General features: G+C 32.1%; 1 protein-coding gene across 9 annotated transcripts in view; it reads right to left on the reverse strand.

Annotated features, from left to right (window-relative positions):
* The window catches only part of LOC118183531 (phospholipid-transporting ATPase ID-like), a 370,912-nt gene that overhangs the window by 12,165 nt on the left and 343,455 nt on the right, over nucleotides 1-15,292 (reverse strand). For all 9 annotated transcript variants that reach the window (XM_085826193.1, XM_085826190.1, XM_085826195.1 and 6 more), the window contains 3 exons: nucleotides 12,114-12,337; nucleotides 6,037-6,120; nucleotides 30-275 (listed from right to left, as the gene is read on the reverse strand). In XM_085826193.1, coding sequence (XP_085682319.1) covers nucleotides 30-275; nucleotides 6,037-6,120; nucleotides 12,114-12,337 — 554 coding nt within the window. The remainder of the gene's footprint in view (nucleotides 1-29; nucleotides 276-6,036; nucleotides 6,121-12,113; nucleotides 12,338-15,292) is intronic.

The following is a 15,292-nucleotide window of genomic DNA, read 5'->3' on the forward strand; positions in this document are numbered from 1 at the left end:
TATATCTTGAAAAAATATTAATGCATTACCTGAGCAGTTACGACAAGCACGAGAAGCGTGGACACAACTGTTCCAAATATTTGATGTCCATCCATATTGATGCCATGGATATTCACATTTTGGTAGAATGATCCATACGGAATGAAGAAAAGGGTGAAAGATGTGCAGACTCCGTGCACAAGAGACTTGAAGAACTCCTTCTTGTTGAAGAGCAAGTTCTTGTGGCCAGGAGTATAAAGTTTGGGATAGTGCAAAGAATTGCGATCATTGACATCCTAAAGATAACAAAAAGAAGTTAAACTGAAATGTTACATCCCAAACATATCTATCTATAAGATTTACTTAAAAAAAAGCAGGGAACGCGTTTTGTAATAGTCAGTGAAATAAAAAAAATACGAATTGTTTAAAACGACTGATCCTGTTTCATATGAAGATCATACAATACATATTTAGAATATATTAATACACATCAAATGTATATAGGTTATGGATATCTGTGGTGTTCTATGTTGTGAATTTGTGTTTATGGTTTTTTTTTTGTTTGTTTGTTGGTCTGTAATTTTGTGTTAGATGTGCTTACTTATTTTTGATTTAATATTTTGTTTGTTGTTTGGGGGTGGCTGTGTTACTGGCTGCCCTCGTTTGTGAAGATACGGGGCCCCTTCTTTTGAGCTATGGGGACACTCGTGTTCAGGTGGGCTGAAGGGAGCCTCCAGTTCTTACAATTCTTACATATCAAATGTGAAAGAGAATTCCAAAATTTTAATGTGTGTGCTGTAATTTTCCAGATTTCAATAATTTCTTCTCCTACGTTTTGTTGATGCCACAAAACTGATCCATTTACTTTCTAAGATCATTCGTAGATGGTGACAGCAGATCCACTAAATAGCAACGTATCCATGCAATAGTATGATGACTGTACAATTAGTTTGTATTAGTTTGTATTTCTTTCACATTTGATATGTAAGAATTGTAAAAACTGGAGGCTCCCTTCAGCCCACCTGAACACGAGTGTCCCCATAGCTCAAAAGAAGGGGCCCCGTATCTTCACAAACGAGGGCAGCCAGTAACACAGCCACCCCCAAACAACAAACAAAAATACTAAATCAAAAATAAGTAAGCACATCTAACACAAAATTACAGACCAACAAACAAACAAACAAACAAACAAACAAACAAAAAAAAAAACAAAAAAAAAAAAAAAAAAAAAACCATAAACACAAATTCACAACATAGAACACCACAGATATCCATAACCTATATACATTTGATGTGTATTAATATATTCTAAATATGTATTGTATGATCTTCATATGAAACAGGATCAGTCGTTTTAAACAATTCGTATTTTTTTTTACTTCACTGACTATTACAAAACGCGTTCCCTGCTTTTTTAGCTGTAGACGCAAGATCATTTTGCTTCTTTACTATAGTTTATGTTATCTGTAGAGGCAAGATCACTTTTCTTCTTAGCTATAGTTTGTATTAGCTGTAGAGGTAAGATCACTTTGCTTCTTAACTATAGTTTGGGTTAGCTGTAGAGGCAAGATCACTTTCCTTCTTAGCTATAGTTTGTATTAGCTGTAGAGGCAAGATCACTTTCCTTCTTAGCTATAGTTTGTATTAGCAGTAGAGGTAAGATCACTTTGCTTAACTATAGTTTGTGCTAGCTGTAGAGGCAAGCTCATCTTGGCTTCTTAACTATAGTTTGTGTTAGCTATAGAGACAAGATCACTTTCCTTCTTAGCTGTAGTTTGTATTAGCTGTAGAGGCAAGATCACTTTCTTTCTTAGCTATAGTTTGTATTAGCTGTAGAGATAAGATCACTTTGCTTCTTAACTATAGTTTGTGTTAGCTGTAGAGACAAGATCACTTTCCTTCTTTGCTATAGTTTGTATTAGCTGTAGAGGTAAGATCACATTGCTTCTTAACTAACTTTCTACGCTTAATCAAGTCATACAGCAAGAGCCTTTTCTTTACCGATATTCTAAGAATGTTTCATTTAAAATTGCTACATGATCTCAAAAACTACGTTTTTGCTGCAAATAGATGTACTAAGAAGGCATATACTGAAAAAAATTCGGCAAGAATGAGATTATCATCTTGGCATTCATTAGCTAAAGCAAATAAGTAAATCTTGAATATTTTCTTTCCATAAGAAGGCGTACTGAAAAAACATTAACAAGAACATTATTATGGTTTTAATGTTCATGCAAAAACAGGCGCTATTTGGAAACAAAAATGCTATTTCGAACTGAAGTAATATTAATTTTAAACAACTCTGTACGTATTATATATTTGAGGCATTCTAAAATTTCATTTAATTTTTCAGAAAGTACTCTGGTTAATCTATATTTTTTGAAAGCATTAGATTTTAAACACATTTTAATATAATCTCTGCCGATTGTGATGAATTCCTTTAGATAATGTGTCCAATATTCTTGTCACTGAAGAAATTGGTTGTTCCTAAAGCACTTAACACTTGTTGACAGCCCAGCTGATGTCATCTTGATGAAAATACTCTTATCACGTATCTTTGAGTTTTCTGTCAGTCAAATATCAGTTCCACGAAAACAGGAGAATAGAATGGAACTTGAATTAAATTAATTTCTGGTTCTCAATGGACGAGCTAAACTTTATCGTTAGGATTGTGAATAATGTATTTATTTTTCGAAGGAATTCAGTGATATTGATGTCAGTTATGTTAAAAGTGTAAACTAAAGTTTGAAAGACATCTCAATTATTTCTGGGAAAATAAATAATTGACCGTTTTGTATCTCCTTGCGCATGCTGAATTTCTTCGGCAAATTTATGTGTATTGTTAGATTATCATATGAAGATACTATGAAAGCTTCTACATGTTAAATACGTTTTACAACTATTTGATAAGTATTAATTTAAAAAGCAATTTTATGACTTTTAAATTCATAATTGCGTAACGCCAATTGGAACTTTTGCTATATCTGCCAGTTTAAACTGACATTAAATTTTTTTTTAAAATTCAATAACTGCCATAAATGGAAACAACAATTTATAGAAAACAACAACCAAATTTTGGGATTCGAAAGAAATTTTTAACGTTTATCAGGAGGTTTTGGCGATATTTCAAAAGATCATTTCAAATTATTAAAATTATTTATGATTTATCAATGTTGCCCTACGACGCTTTTATAATATGAACTACTTTTGTAAATACTCATGCACTTAAATTACGTTAAATATTAGCAAACCTGATGAGAAGTCTCATTATCTCGTAAACTCATGTTTCACGTTACTTTCTGCTTATCTGTTCATGATCGTACCTTTCTCTACTTTAGACAAATGTGGCCCCAAAAGCGTTACATGAACGTGGATATACTAGAACCGAAAGATAATGATCATAATAACATTTTCTTGTAGTTGTGTACGATGATTCTTGCAATTACGTACTATTATTTTAGAGAATATTATATACTACATTCATGAAATTCTTAGTCCAGGTCCTTGAAGAATTCCACAGATTTACACCAGGATGCGCTTTTAGCAGTAGCCCGGGATAACAACTGTGTATTAACTGTGATGCGCTGGTTGTATGTGGGCACCGAAACTATTTTGTGTCACCCACGAATAAATTTCCTGTAAATTAATTAACATTATTATGACAAGAATTTTAAGAAATTGTTTAAGATTTTAATGATTTACTGTTCAATTTTACAGTATTTCCATCACTAAAAACGAGCGTGAATAACGCTCCAGAAACTCTAGAAAGGACGATAATTAATTTAAACTGGGATATAAATCTTATTCAAAGATTTGAAAGCTCCAAATAGGATCCATTTTACTAGCACGTTCCCACTTTCCAAAAGATAAATATCCTCAGTGATGGATATTTGCAATAACAATAATCATTTTGTTTGGGAGTATATTTAAATGTGAACAGTATTTTTTCTGAAGCTGAAAATTGATAATTCGATGAAAAGAACCAAACAGCTGACGAATATCTACAATTTGTGATGAAGATCCTTTCTAATTTTTTTCCTGCGATATTAGAAACATTTTAAAAATCGAAACCCCATGAGGTGTTGTAGCTGAAAGATGTAGTAAGAAACAAAGTTGTTTGTATAATTATTTGTATGTTTACATGAAAATATGAAACATACAGAAATCTAATGAAAAAAGAAGAGTTATTCTCAAATTTTGTCAGACTTGGCAAGTTTTCATATATTTATTTTAAATAAGTTATTTAGTGGGTTCTTCAATATATTGTAAGGATCTTAAGTTTTACTAACGTATATTTTATTTAAATCTTTACTATCACTTCTTATTTTCTACTTCCGGCCAGAATTAAGAGCTTTAACTTATTTATGCAAATTTGTCTTGCGAACGCCAAGTACTTAAGTTGTGGCTTTTTGCCAAGCAAGAGAGAGGAAGGAGTGATTAGGAGCAGGCCGCTTGCCATAGCAGTTTTACTCGGTTGCTGGTTGCCTTCAAGGCCAGAGGTTTAATCCTCTTGATAATTTTAAACGTATCGTAGTGTTAACAGTTCTCTGTACTACATACGGCCTTTCTGTTAATATACGGCCAATCTTCAAGTAGACACTTGTTTATTAATCCAAAGTTAGTTTAGTTAGAATTTAGTTAATATTTTTATATTCTTACGTTCAGACCACAAGTGGTTGGTCTCTGTATTCCGAAGTCCGGAAATCATTGTAAAGAGAGAAAAATAAATGGTTTCGTATACCCTTCCTGTGTATCTTGTCTACTTCCCACATTTATTGAACATAGCTTTAGTAAGCTCCCTGTTCCGAGTCAGGTCATTTAGTGTTCCCAAAGCAAGTAAGAAGGAAGACTGAACCTGATAATATTACAGATATTTGAATAAATGGCAGCCTAAAAATTTTAAGATTTAGCTGCTAATACGTTCGAATTTCAAACTGTGACCAACAGAAATTCCCGCAGATACCAACTTTTTAATGTCAAGCAGAAAATAAATAAAAATTAGAATTTTTCTCTTTGCTTGATTTTTATATGTACGTTTTGATAAATATATAGTGAAAAATTTTTATATTTAATTAACAAATGATACTTTGTTAAAAAATTATTTTATTTATTTATTTATTTTAATTGTGGCTTGTTAGCTAGCTACTTTCAGATCATGTATTTGGACCAAGTGCAGTTTGAGTTTGAGAGTACTATTAAAGTAGTGTTAATATAATGGTTTTCTAATTTACCCCCATGAAATGTGGTTACCCAATGAAATGTGGTTGTTAATATAATGGTTTTCTAATTTACCCCAATGAAAGTTAATTTAAGAATTTAGAAATAATAGCTGTAGTAAGACTTAGAATTTCACTAATGTTTTATAATCATAGTTAAGCACTACTTCTTTAAAATTATCGGACTTTTTTTTTCTTTTTTTTTTTCTGGTGTTTAATATAGCATTTATTTGAAATCTAATGTGTTAAAAATTTATCCCTTTTTGTAAAAGGGTCCTTTATCTGGGACAAAGTGTTATACAAAATGGCTTCTTCCTAGTTTTTAAAAGACTTGAAAGCTACACTTCACCATAATTTATGGCAAATATTTTCCCGGAAATGAGAATGGTTTTCCCCTTTTATCCAGTGTTATCAGAAGTGGCATTATGTCATGGTAATCAAGCCTCAGTGTAGAAGTCTATTATGTATATGCGTGAATACGAGTCAGTTCCCCTTAGAGAGTCCTCCACGAAGGCATTCCTCTCATGAAGCAGATAGATTGTGTGCTTTGCCATATTCAAATAGCCTAACCGAACCTATTAGGTATATAAAAAAGTTTATTTTAAGGGAAAAAATAACGAAGACAATATTATAATCTAAATACAGTTTAAAAAGTTTGCATAAACAGATATAAACAATTAACAGATAAATATTACAAATATTACAACAAATATATTAAATAATGAAAAAAACATGTTATGCAAAAATGATACTCAGTATGTTAAAAACACTATATGGAATATATGGCAGAAGTTATTCTCTTTAACATCAGTGGTTATTTGAGGTACTAAATATTACTTACTTGGTCAAAAATGCCGAGGGCGAGAACTGGCATCGATGTATAGAAAACGTTATAACAGGAAATGAAGTTCGGATCATACACAGTCTGTAGGAAACAAATGAGTCTGTTGAAGTTCATTAACAGAAGTTAAATTAACATTTAAAAATGAAAATTTTTAAATGTTAATTTGAAGAAGGGAATAAAAGTCCAAAATATTGGTTTTTAAAGCTAAAAAGGACAATTGTATTTACATACCGTTAGATGGCGCCACTATCATTGTGATTTACGCGCTTGAAGAATGATTTTGAGAGCGTATACGTAACATAACTTATTGCAAAATCAGTTATGGCAGCAAACATGAATCAGTTTTGTGGGTGAAAGCATCTTTTATTTTCCGATTAAAGAGGTACAGGGAACTGTGACAGGGAAATATTTTTATTTGGCCGTTGCAACTTCTGTCTAATTGTTTGAATAGTTAGAACTGTACGTGTATTACGGTTATAAATTTAACTGTGCCTTTAAGTTTTGTGTTATTATATTAAGTTCACGTGCAAACTGCCCGTTCTTCATTTCCACTAAAAATCTAGTCATTGTTATTCCAATTATCTGTAAGTTATTTATTTACTTATTTATTTTTTTCTGGTTCATAACTCACCTAAATCGTGACCATGAGGAATTTAGAATAGTCTCCAGTTGGCCGTGCATAAACATGTAGTTAATTAAGATATATTGTAGGTTTGACAAACTGAGAAATGAAGAGGTCAGGTACCTTTATAAAAATCAAAAAAATGAAATTTTCTTTTTAACTTTCATATTAAAATTCGACCTCTTGCAAATTTCTGAAAACACATTCCGTGTAAAAATTAACCCTAGGAAAAAACTTTATGGTAAAAAAAGAATTATAAGTTTTTGTCATTTAAAGGGATAGATGGTTTGTTTACACATGTATTTCAGCAATTCCTCAGCTATATATAAACAGGTTCAACTATTTATAAAAGGGTTGTATATTAAGTCTGATGCAAATATAATAATAGGAAAGTACATATCTCAAAATCGTAAAAAACAACCTTATATTTAGCGTAGGTATAATGGAACACTCAATCGATTTCGAGGGCAGCTAAAGGTCCCTCCTCATCAGGAGAAAGTAATACATAGAAAGAAGAAAATAGGAATCACAGAAACACGTGGTGCTTATCAGCACTGCATGTGGTTATAACTAGATTTTTAATCAGAGTTGCACTGGCCGCCTACTTTTACTGAGCCAGGCTGTCTGATCAAGCATAAAGAAATATTAGCGAAGTTAAAATAGGGAGCGAGGGGCAAATGCACATTACGCTCAAAATCTGAACTTCAAAAAATGGAAAGCAACCACTGAACGGATTTTTATACCCTCTGGTAGTACCAAGTGCGAGGAGGTAACGCCAGCTATCGGCAAAAATAATTGAATTAAGACAGTAGAATTTTAAAGGCATTAGGAAGGACTGGATTGGACTTCAAATCATTAACTAAACTTTCTAAATCTTTGTGAATGTGAAAAGCCTCAAGAAAATCCAATTCGCCTATGGAAGAAGCCTTTTGGATGATTTTTGCAGACCCAAAATCAAAATTATGGTTAAAAGTCCAGCTATGATACGCTATTGAAGACTTGTTAATTTCCCCTTTTTTGACATAAGATTCATGTTCCTTGATACGAAACTTCAACGCTCTTTTTGTTTGGCCAATATATCTTAAACCACACTGACATGATATACTATAAATTTCCCAAGAATTCAAGACAGAAACGCAATCTTTTAGAATCGAAGGGTGAATTTTATTAATAGGGGAGAAACCGACTTGAAAATTGAATTTCTGGAGAATCCGTGCAATTTTATAGCTAACAGAAGGATAAAATGGAAGCACGACAAGGTCATTGATATTATTTCTAACAGTGGAATGTCTTCTTTGATGGGAATCTGAAAATTTTTTGACGGCTTTATCAATAATCACCGGAGAAAAATCCACGGTCAGTCGCAACTGCTCTCAAATAATTAAGTTCATTGGTAAGCAAAGATTCAGAGGAACAAACTTTTAGCGCGCGGAAAACATAATAGTAAAAAGAAGCCATTTTTTGCTTAACAGGGTGGCATGACTTGGCATGGGGTGGTAAACAAACTGCAAAGGGTTTACGGTACACAGTGGTGCTAAAATCGGTTTCATTGCGGATTATAAGCCCCTATAGAGAAAATCATCGCCCCTATAGAGAAAGCCTTTAAATTCTCCAAAATTTCGGAAACGCAGAAGGATACAATCCGCCACCTAATTACTCATAACGTTAATTTTAACAATAAATCTTTGGGTTCTAATCTTAGCAAAAAGGAAAATGAGATCTTACGTGAAATTCATTCTGATACTAATATCATTATCTCTAAAGCTGATAAGGGCGGACAGATCGTTGTTATGGACAAACACACATATATTACTGGAGTCTCTAAATTGATAAATGAAGGCCCATACTGCTCGATCCCTAAAGATCCTTCAACTTCGGACCTCATGAAAGTAAAAAGTGCTATTAAATCTTCCCACATTCTGCCAACTCAGTTGAAGAAATCACTTATTCCGCCTATTACTAATTGCGCTAGACTTTATGCTCTTCCAAAAGTCCACAAAACCGGTATTCCAATATAGGTACTGCTTCATATCCTTTGGCCAAATATTTAGTTTCCAGATTTTCTCCTCTACTTGATAACAATATTCACACTGTAAAAAATTGTGTTGAAGTCATTGATAAACTTAAAAATATTTCCCCACTTCGTTCCATTATGGTTTCATTTGATGTTAAATCATTGTTTACTAATGTTCCGGTCGAAGGAGCACTAAATTGTCTTGAAACTAGGCTTCGGGAATTTCACTTCACACATACTGAAATTAATGAGTTGGTTTCGCTTACTAAAGTTTCTCTAAGTCAAACCCACTTTGTTTTCCAAAATGCATATTTTCGTCAAGTTGAAGGATTGGCTATGGGTAATCCTCTCAGTCCGGTACTTGCTAACATTTATATGCACTATTTTGAGATGAAATTATTTGATAAATTATCTTTTCGTCTTTGGATTCGGTATGTTGACGACACTTTCGCACTTTTTGACGGTTATAAAGAGGATTTATCCGAGATTCTATCTATTATGAATTCAATTGATCCAGCCATCCAATTCACTCTTGAAATTGAATCCAACAATTCCCTCCCCTTCCTCGATATTCTTATAATCCGCAATGAAACCGATTTTAGCACCACTGTGTACCGTAAACCCTTTGCAGTTTGTTTACCACCCCATGCCAAGTCATGCCACCCTGTTAAGCAAAAAATGGCTTCTTTTTACTATTATGTTTTCCGCGCGCTAAAAGTTTGTTCCTCTGAATCTTTGCTTACCAATGAACTTAATTATTTGAGAGCAGTTGCGATTGACCGTGGATTTTCTCCCGTGATTATTGATAAAGCCGTCAAAAAATTTTCAGATTCCCATCAAAGAAGACATTCCACTGTTAGAAATAATATCAATGACCTTGTCGTGCTTCCATTTTATCCTTCTGTTAGCTATAAAATTGCACGGATTCTCCAGAAATTCAATTTTCAAGTCGGTTTCTCCCCTATTAATAAAATTCACCCTTCGATTCTAAAAGATTGCGTTTCTGTCTTGAATTCTTGGGAAATTTATAGTATATCATGTCAGTGTGGTTTAAGATATATTGGCCAAACAAAAAGAGCGTTGAAGTTTCGTATCAAGGAACATGAATCTTATGTCAAAAAAGGGGAAATTAACAAGTCTTCAATAGCGTATCATAGCTGGACTTTTAACCATAATTTTGATTTTGGGTCTGCAAAAATCATCCAAAAGGCTTCTTCCATAGGCGAATTGGATTTTCTTGAGGCTTTTCACATTCACAAAGATTTAGAAAGTTTAGTTAATGATTTGAAGTCCAATCCAGTCCTTCCTAATGCCTTTAAAATTCTACTGTCTTAATTCAATTATTTTTGCCGATAGCTGGCGTTACCTCCTCGCACTTGGTACTACCAGAGGGTATAAAAATCCGTTCAGTGGTTGCTTTCCATTTTTTGAAGTTCAGATTTTGAGCGTAATGTGCATTTGCCCCTCGCTCCCTATTTTAACTTCGCTAATATTTCTTTATGCTTGATCAGACAGCCTGGCTCAGTAAAAGTAGGCGGCCAGTGCAACTCTGATTAAAAATCTAGTTATAACCACATGCAGTGCTGATAAGCACCACGTGTTTCTGTGATTCCTATTTTCTTCTTTCTATGTATTTCTTTCTCCTGATGAGGAGGGACCTTTAGCTGCCCTCGAAATCGATTGAGTGTTCCATTATACCTACGCTAAATATAAGGTTGTTTTTTACGATTTTAAATTTGAAAACTCAGGAAAAGTTTGACTCATTACATTCCATTGTCTCTATTAAAAGTATGATTGTTATGTAAGCAAAACTATTTAAATGTATAGCTATGCACTTACGCAAACTTAATATATTTTTACATTTTGTTATTAATTTTAAGAAAGTAGTGTGCATTTACAAGATATTAAGGTAATTATATCACCAAATTTAAGATTCCTGTGGAAACTGTAATTTTCCTGATTACGGTTATGATTTCTGTGAAACCATAGATCAGAAGATCAAGAAATTTTGACCAATTGGTATAAGCAATCTGTGTGAATAAAAAAATGACCAACTATTATACATCTGGCATAAAAATTTTAGAAATTATCTTTAATTGTATGAAAAAATAGTCGATTTTCAAGCCCAGAACTAAAAAAAAAAAAAAAAAAAAAAAAAAAAAAAAAATGTTTGAAAAGGAGAATTTGATTATTCTTAGGTCATTTTAATTGTACATTATTTTTCTATTTTGGAGGAAAAAATCAGCTAAAAAATAACGATTTTTTATTCATAATGCGTTACACGGTACATATTACAATTTAATTTAGAAGATGAGCAAGCTATCTTATTATTATTTTATTTAAAGTGAAGAAGCTAATACAATATCAAGGATCGAAATACACCCTTTTTAATGGTGGAGAATGGTTACAGATGGAATATTCTCCAGACTTCTTAGCATGCAATTATTTTCTGAGTGGCTATCTGGAATTTCAAATCCGTAGTAGATAAGTAGGAACATCGATAACCTCAAGCTAGCATTATTCGATATTTTTCAGATATATCAATCAACATGTTTCAAAGAGCGGTACAGAAAGCAAAGAGTAAATGATAAATATGCTGTTATAAAATTAATAGGCTGAGAATAAGAATGATACTGTAGTAATTAATGATAATATATGAGCCGTTTTTCTTTGTAGAGTTATAAGTCCATTTTTCACAAAAAGTTAGTTAATGATAACAATCAATGCAATGTGCAATGAGCTCTCTGCCTATAAACAGTTAAACAGTTCAAAAAAAATTCTGCAAAATTTTCATCATTTTGATATAAATTTAAGTAGTTAATGAATTTGCAAATCTAATTACTTTGAAAGTGGTCATGTCCATTTTCCGCAAAGCCATAATATTCAGTTCAAAAATTATTATACATGATTTCTCTAGTTCGTTTTTATATGTGTGGCAACAGTGTTCATAACATAAGAGTTTTCGCTCGTTCACTGGAATTTTGGCTCTAAACTAAACTCAGTGGCGCAACAGCTGTAGTGCGCCAAGGTTTGCAGTGCCCCGAAATCTTCTTTCTTGACCGTGGGCCGCGAGGTGCGGGAGCGTATGCCCAGAACAAGTGGTCAGCTTGTCGCAGGGCTTTGGAATTTCGGTACTTTGCCCGTTTATTGCAAAGTATAAAACTTCGTAATGTGTTTTTTTTTTTGCTTATATAACTTAAATAAATAAAGTATGATTACCTCTAAACCATATACAATGCTTACTTAAAGGTAGTTTATTTTTTCCCCCTTCTCTTTGAACCAACAAGCTATACGAAATCAAAAGATGTATGCAAAAGCGCGACCATTTTTCAAATTTTGTTATTTATTCCCTTCTTCAGACCATTGGTGCAAATGATATTACAAGTAAAGGTATCAGAAATAATAAAAGAGATAAACAATTCTTCTCTGGAAGGATACCTGGGCGGAGAATCCACAAAAGAATCCGAACCAGAAATGGCATAAGGTGAAGGCGAAGTTCTTGTAGAAGAAATACCTGAGGAACTTACTCATTCTGAAATATGACCAACGACCGTGGACCAGCAGTAGTCTTTCCAGATATCGGAACTGGGCAAGGGAAAAGTCACTGGCAAGAACAGCTTGCATGCCTTCTTGTCCACTAATCCCTACTCCGATATGCGCAGCTGCAAAGAAAAACGTGAATAAATGAAATATAAATGACAATAGTGTGCGTAAAGTAAGATAGTTATAGAAAAGTTCAAGCATGGCAGAGTAAACTAATATCAAGAGAATTAGAATTAAAAAAAAATTATGAAGAAAATTGCTGTCTAAAGACATCAGATTACAGTCAAAGAACTCAAAAGAGATTTCAGTCTTAAAAAGTTAAGAAATAAATAAATAATTTTTTTAAAAAAATCTGAAAGGAAATTTTTAAAAAATTTTTAAAAATGTAAAAAAAGCTTTAAAATATTAAAATTTATACAAGCATTTCGCTTGCATTCTTATATAAGAATAATTATCCACTATATTTATTTAATTTATCTCAGTCACTGTGGAAATTAGCACTTGTTACAAAATGTTATAGGAGTTTAATTAAAGTGTAAATGGTTTCATTTAATGGTGTTTTTAACAATGCTTTTCCTAATATTAAAGATTAATAAAAACTCCTATTTATTTACATTGTTAACAGTGTAACAAATTTCTGCTAACAATGTCTATTTGTGTCTGACACAAGTTTATCGAAACTGAAAACTAACACCTCTGCAACGTGTTAAAAAGTACTTTTTGGCTCCTTTCGGCGTATATAAAATTATATGAAGAAAAAAAAATGTGGTTAAATATAATCTTTATACATATTTAATTCTAGCCTCTACGAGGCCAGCCTTCGTATGTCTTTTAAATATACCAAAAAATGCCTAAAGGGAACAACATAAAACATTAAATTAAAAAACTGCGCATAATTTTATTCTGCAGAACAACTTTATTAAAAAACAAACAAACAAATAACAACACAACTTGAAAAGTCAAACGGACAAACACAAACGACGCAGAATGCAAAAATGAAATTAATTTTCCCTTTTAGGCTAACGCCCTTTGGGCTAAAAATCTTAACGTTTTCAGATTTTATATTACACCAAAAGGGTTTTTTTTTAACGCTTTGTGTGTTACCATTATTTATCAAATATCATGTTCTTCGTACCTAAACCATAAAATTCAATTCAATAGCAATATCACAAAATAATTTAAAAAGAGCATATCTTTAGTATTATTAGTCTCGCGCGCTGGAGATAATTCCCCCCCCCCATACAGTGTTGCCACTGCTCGCTTTGAAATCGTTGGGTTTCTTAATCAAAAACTTATAAATGCTTTACAAAATATGAAATAGAATAGAAAAAATTCCAAATTTGGCCTTTAAGATGCCCATATTCGGGTGAAGACGTACGTTATTTAAAATTTGATGGCTGTAAGTACCCTTGTTTTATCACAATGCGAGAAATATATATACATTTATGCACATTCTTCATTATTTAATTTCTTTAAATATATTACAGGGCGCTAATATTTGGTGGCAACAATTTGAAAAGTGAACCGACAATTATATTGAACAGACGCAAAATGTCAAAACGAAATTAATAGCCCTTCTGGGAAATTTTCCTTTTAGGATAGAAAAACCCTCAAATTTCAATAAAAATGCATTATATAGAAAAAAAATTACAATGAAATAAGCAATATCCCTTAATACATATATTAATTATCGTAATATATTAAATTAACCAACCTCCCGTTGCAAAATCTTAAGAATTCAAGTGATATAAAGGAAGTTAAAAAATTTGTGCCCTAAAAAAAATCAGGCAAAACTTTTTATATAACTAAAATTTTTTATAAATAATTTTAAATTATATATAATTAAAACATAATATAAAAAATACAGTGAAATAAGCAGTTTTCCTTAATAGAAATATTGCTTATTTCACTGTACAAGTAAAATATATGATGATGACACCAGATGATTTCTTTGTGCAACCTATTAAATTATATACATTTTATGCTGCATTTCATTTAAACTTATTTCCTTGAATTTTATTAGAGGCATATTTCTCATTCAATAAATTTAATTCTCACTTCGCTGTAAGGTGAAAATTCATAAACACTCAAGGCATTTTTATTAAAAATTTTAAAATACCGAGAAACCTAAAACACCAAAGTCCGTTAAAAACAGCTTTTACAATTAAAATTAAAAGTTTTTATGGCAAAACAAACAGTTCAGCCGACAGGTAAGACCAAGTTTGCGGTCTACAAAGCTTAAAGTTAAATTGATATTCTACTGAGCGTAAAGACACCCATATTGGTCCACAAACTGACTTAATTCCCTAGTCTACTAAGAGTTATAGATGAAAACAAATGGCAGTTTCGTTAGGCTTAGTAGCACTTAAATAACTTTTAAATTGTTGATTATGCTACAACTACTGCCTGCAGATTAACTAAAGCTTAAAAACTTTAACTGGAACATAAGAACAACACATTTCAATCACTTTTAAAGTAAAAAATGCACGATTTACCAATATAATAAGAATAAAAATGTTGAGCTCACCGAGCCGAATAACAAAGTGGATATATATTTATATATTTTTGGTGCGGCCGATTGCAGCCGAAAAGGAAGATGCACAACTAGCTATAGCAGTCTCGTGTACAAAATTTCAACGCACTGAGGCTACTCATTTTTGAGTTATGTGAGATATATACATACGTACGTATGTACGTACAGACGTCACGAAAAAAAAAAAAAAGCTCTTCTGAATCCATTTTAAATCCATTTTACTATCCGTTTTGGAAAAAAGAATCCTTTATTCTGTCCATACCTACAGATATCATCGTTCAAATGGACACACACACACACACACACACACACACAAAAAAAAATCTTTCAAATGGATACGAGAGCGATAAAAATGGTTATTTTGTTTGAAATATGATACCTGAAAATTTTCGCGATTATAATACTTTCTTTACTTCGTACAAGGAAGTAAAAATTAGGAAAATTTACTTTGGTTTTAGTAAAAAATTTACATTTTGTGAAATAATCTTAATTCTATAGCTTAAATTTGTGTAAATTATCTAGATTTTGATGGATAAGACTA

The sequence above is a fragment of the Stegodyphus dumicola genome, chromosome 11 (genome assembly GCF_044657685.1).
Source record: "Stegodyphus dumicola isolate Sdum_Otavi_A_Nest chromosome 11, ASM4465768v1".
Lineage (NCBI taxonomy): Eukaryota > Metazoa > Arthropoda > Arachnida > Araneae > Eresidae > Stegodyphus > Stegodyphus dumicola.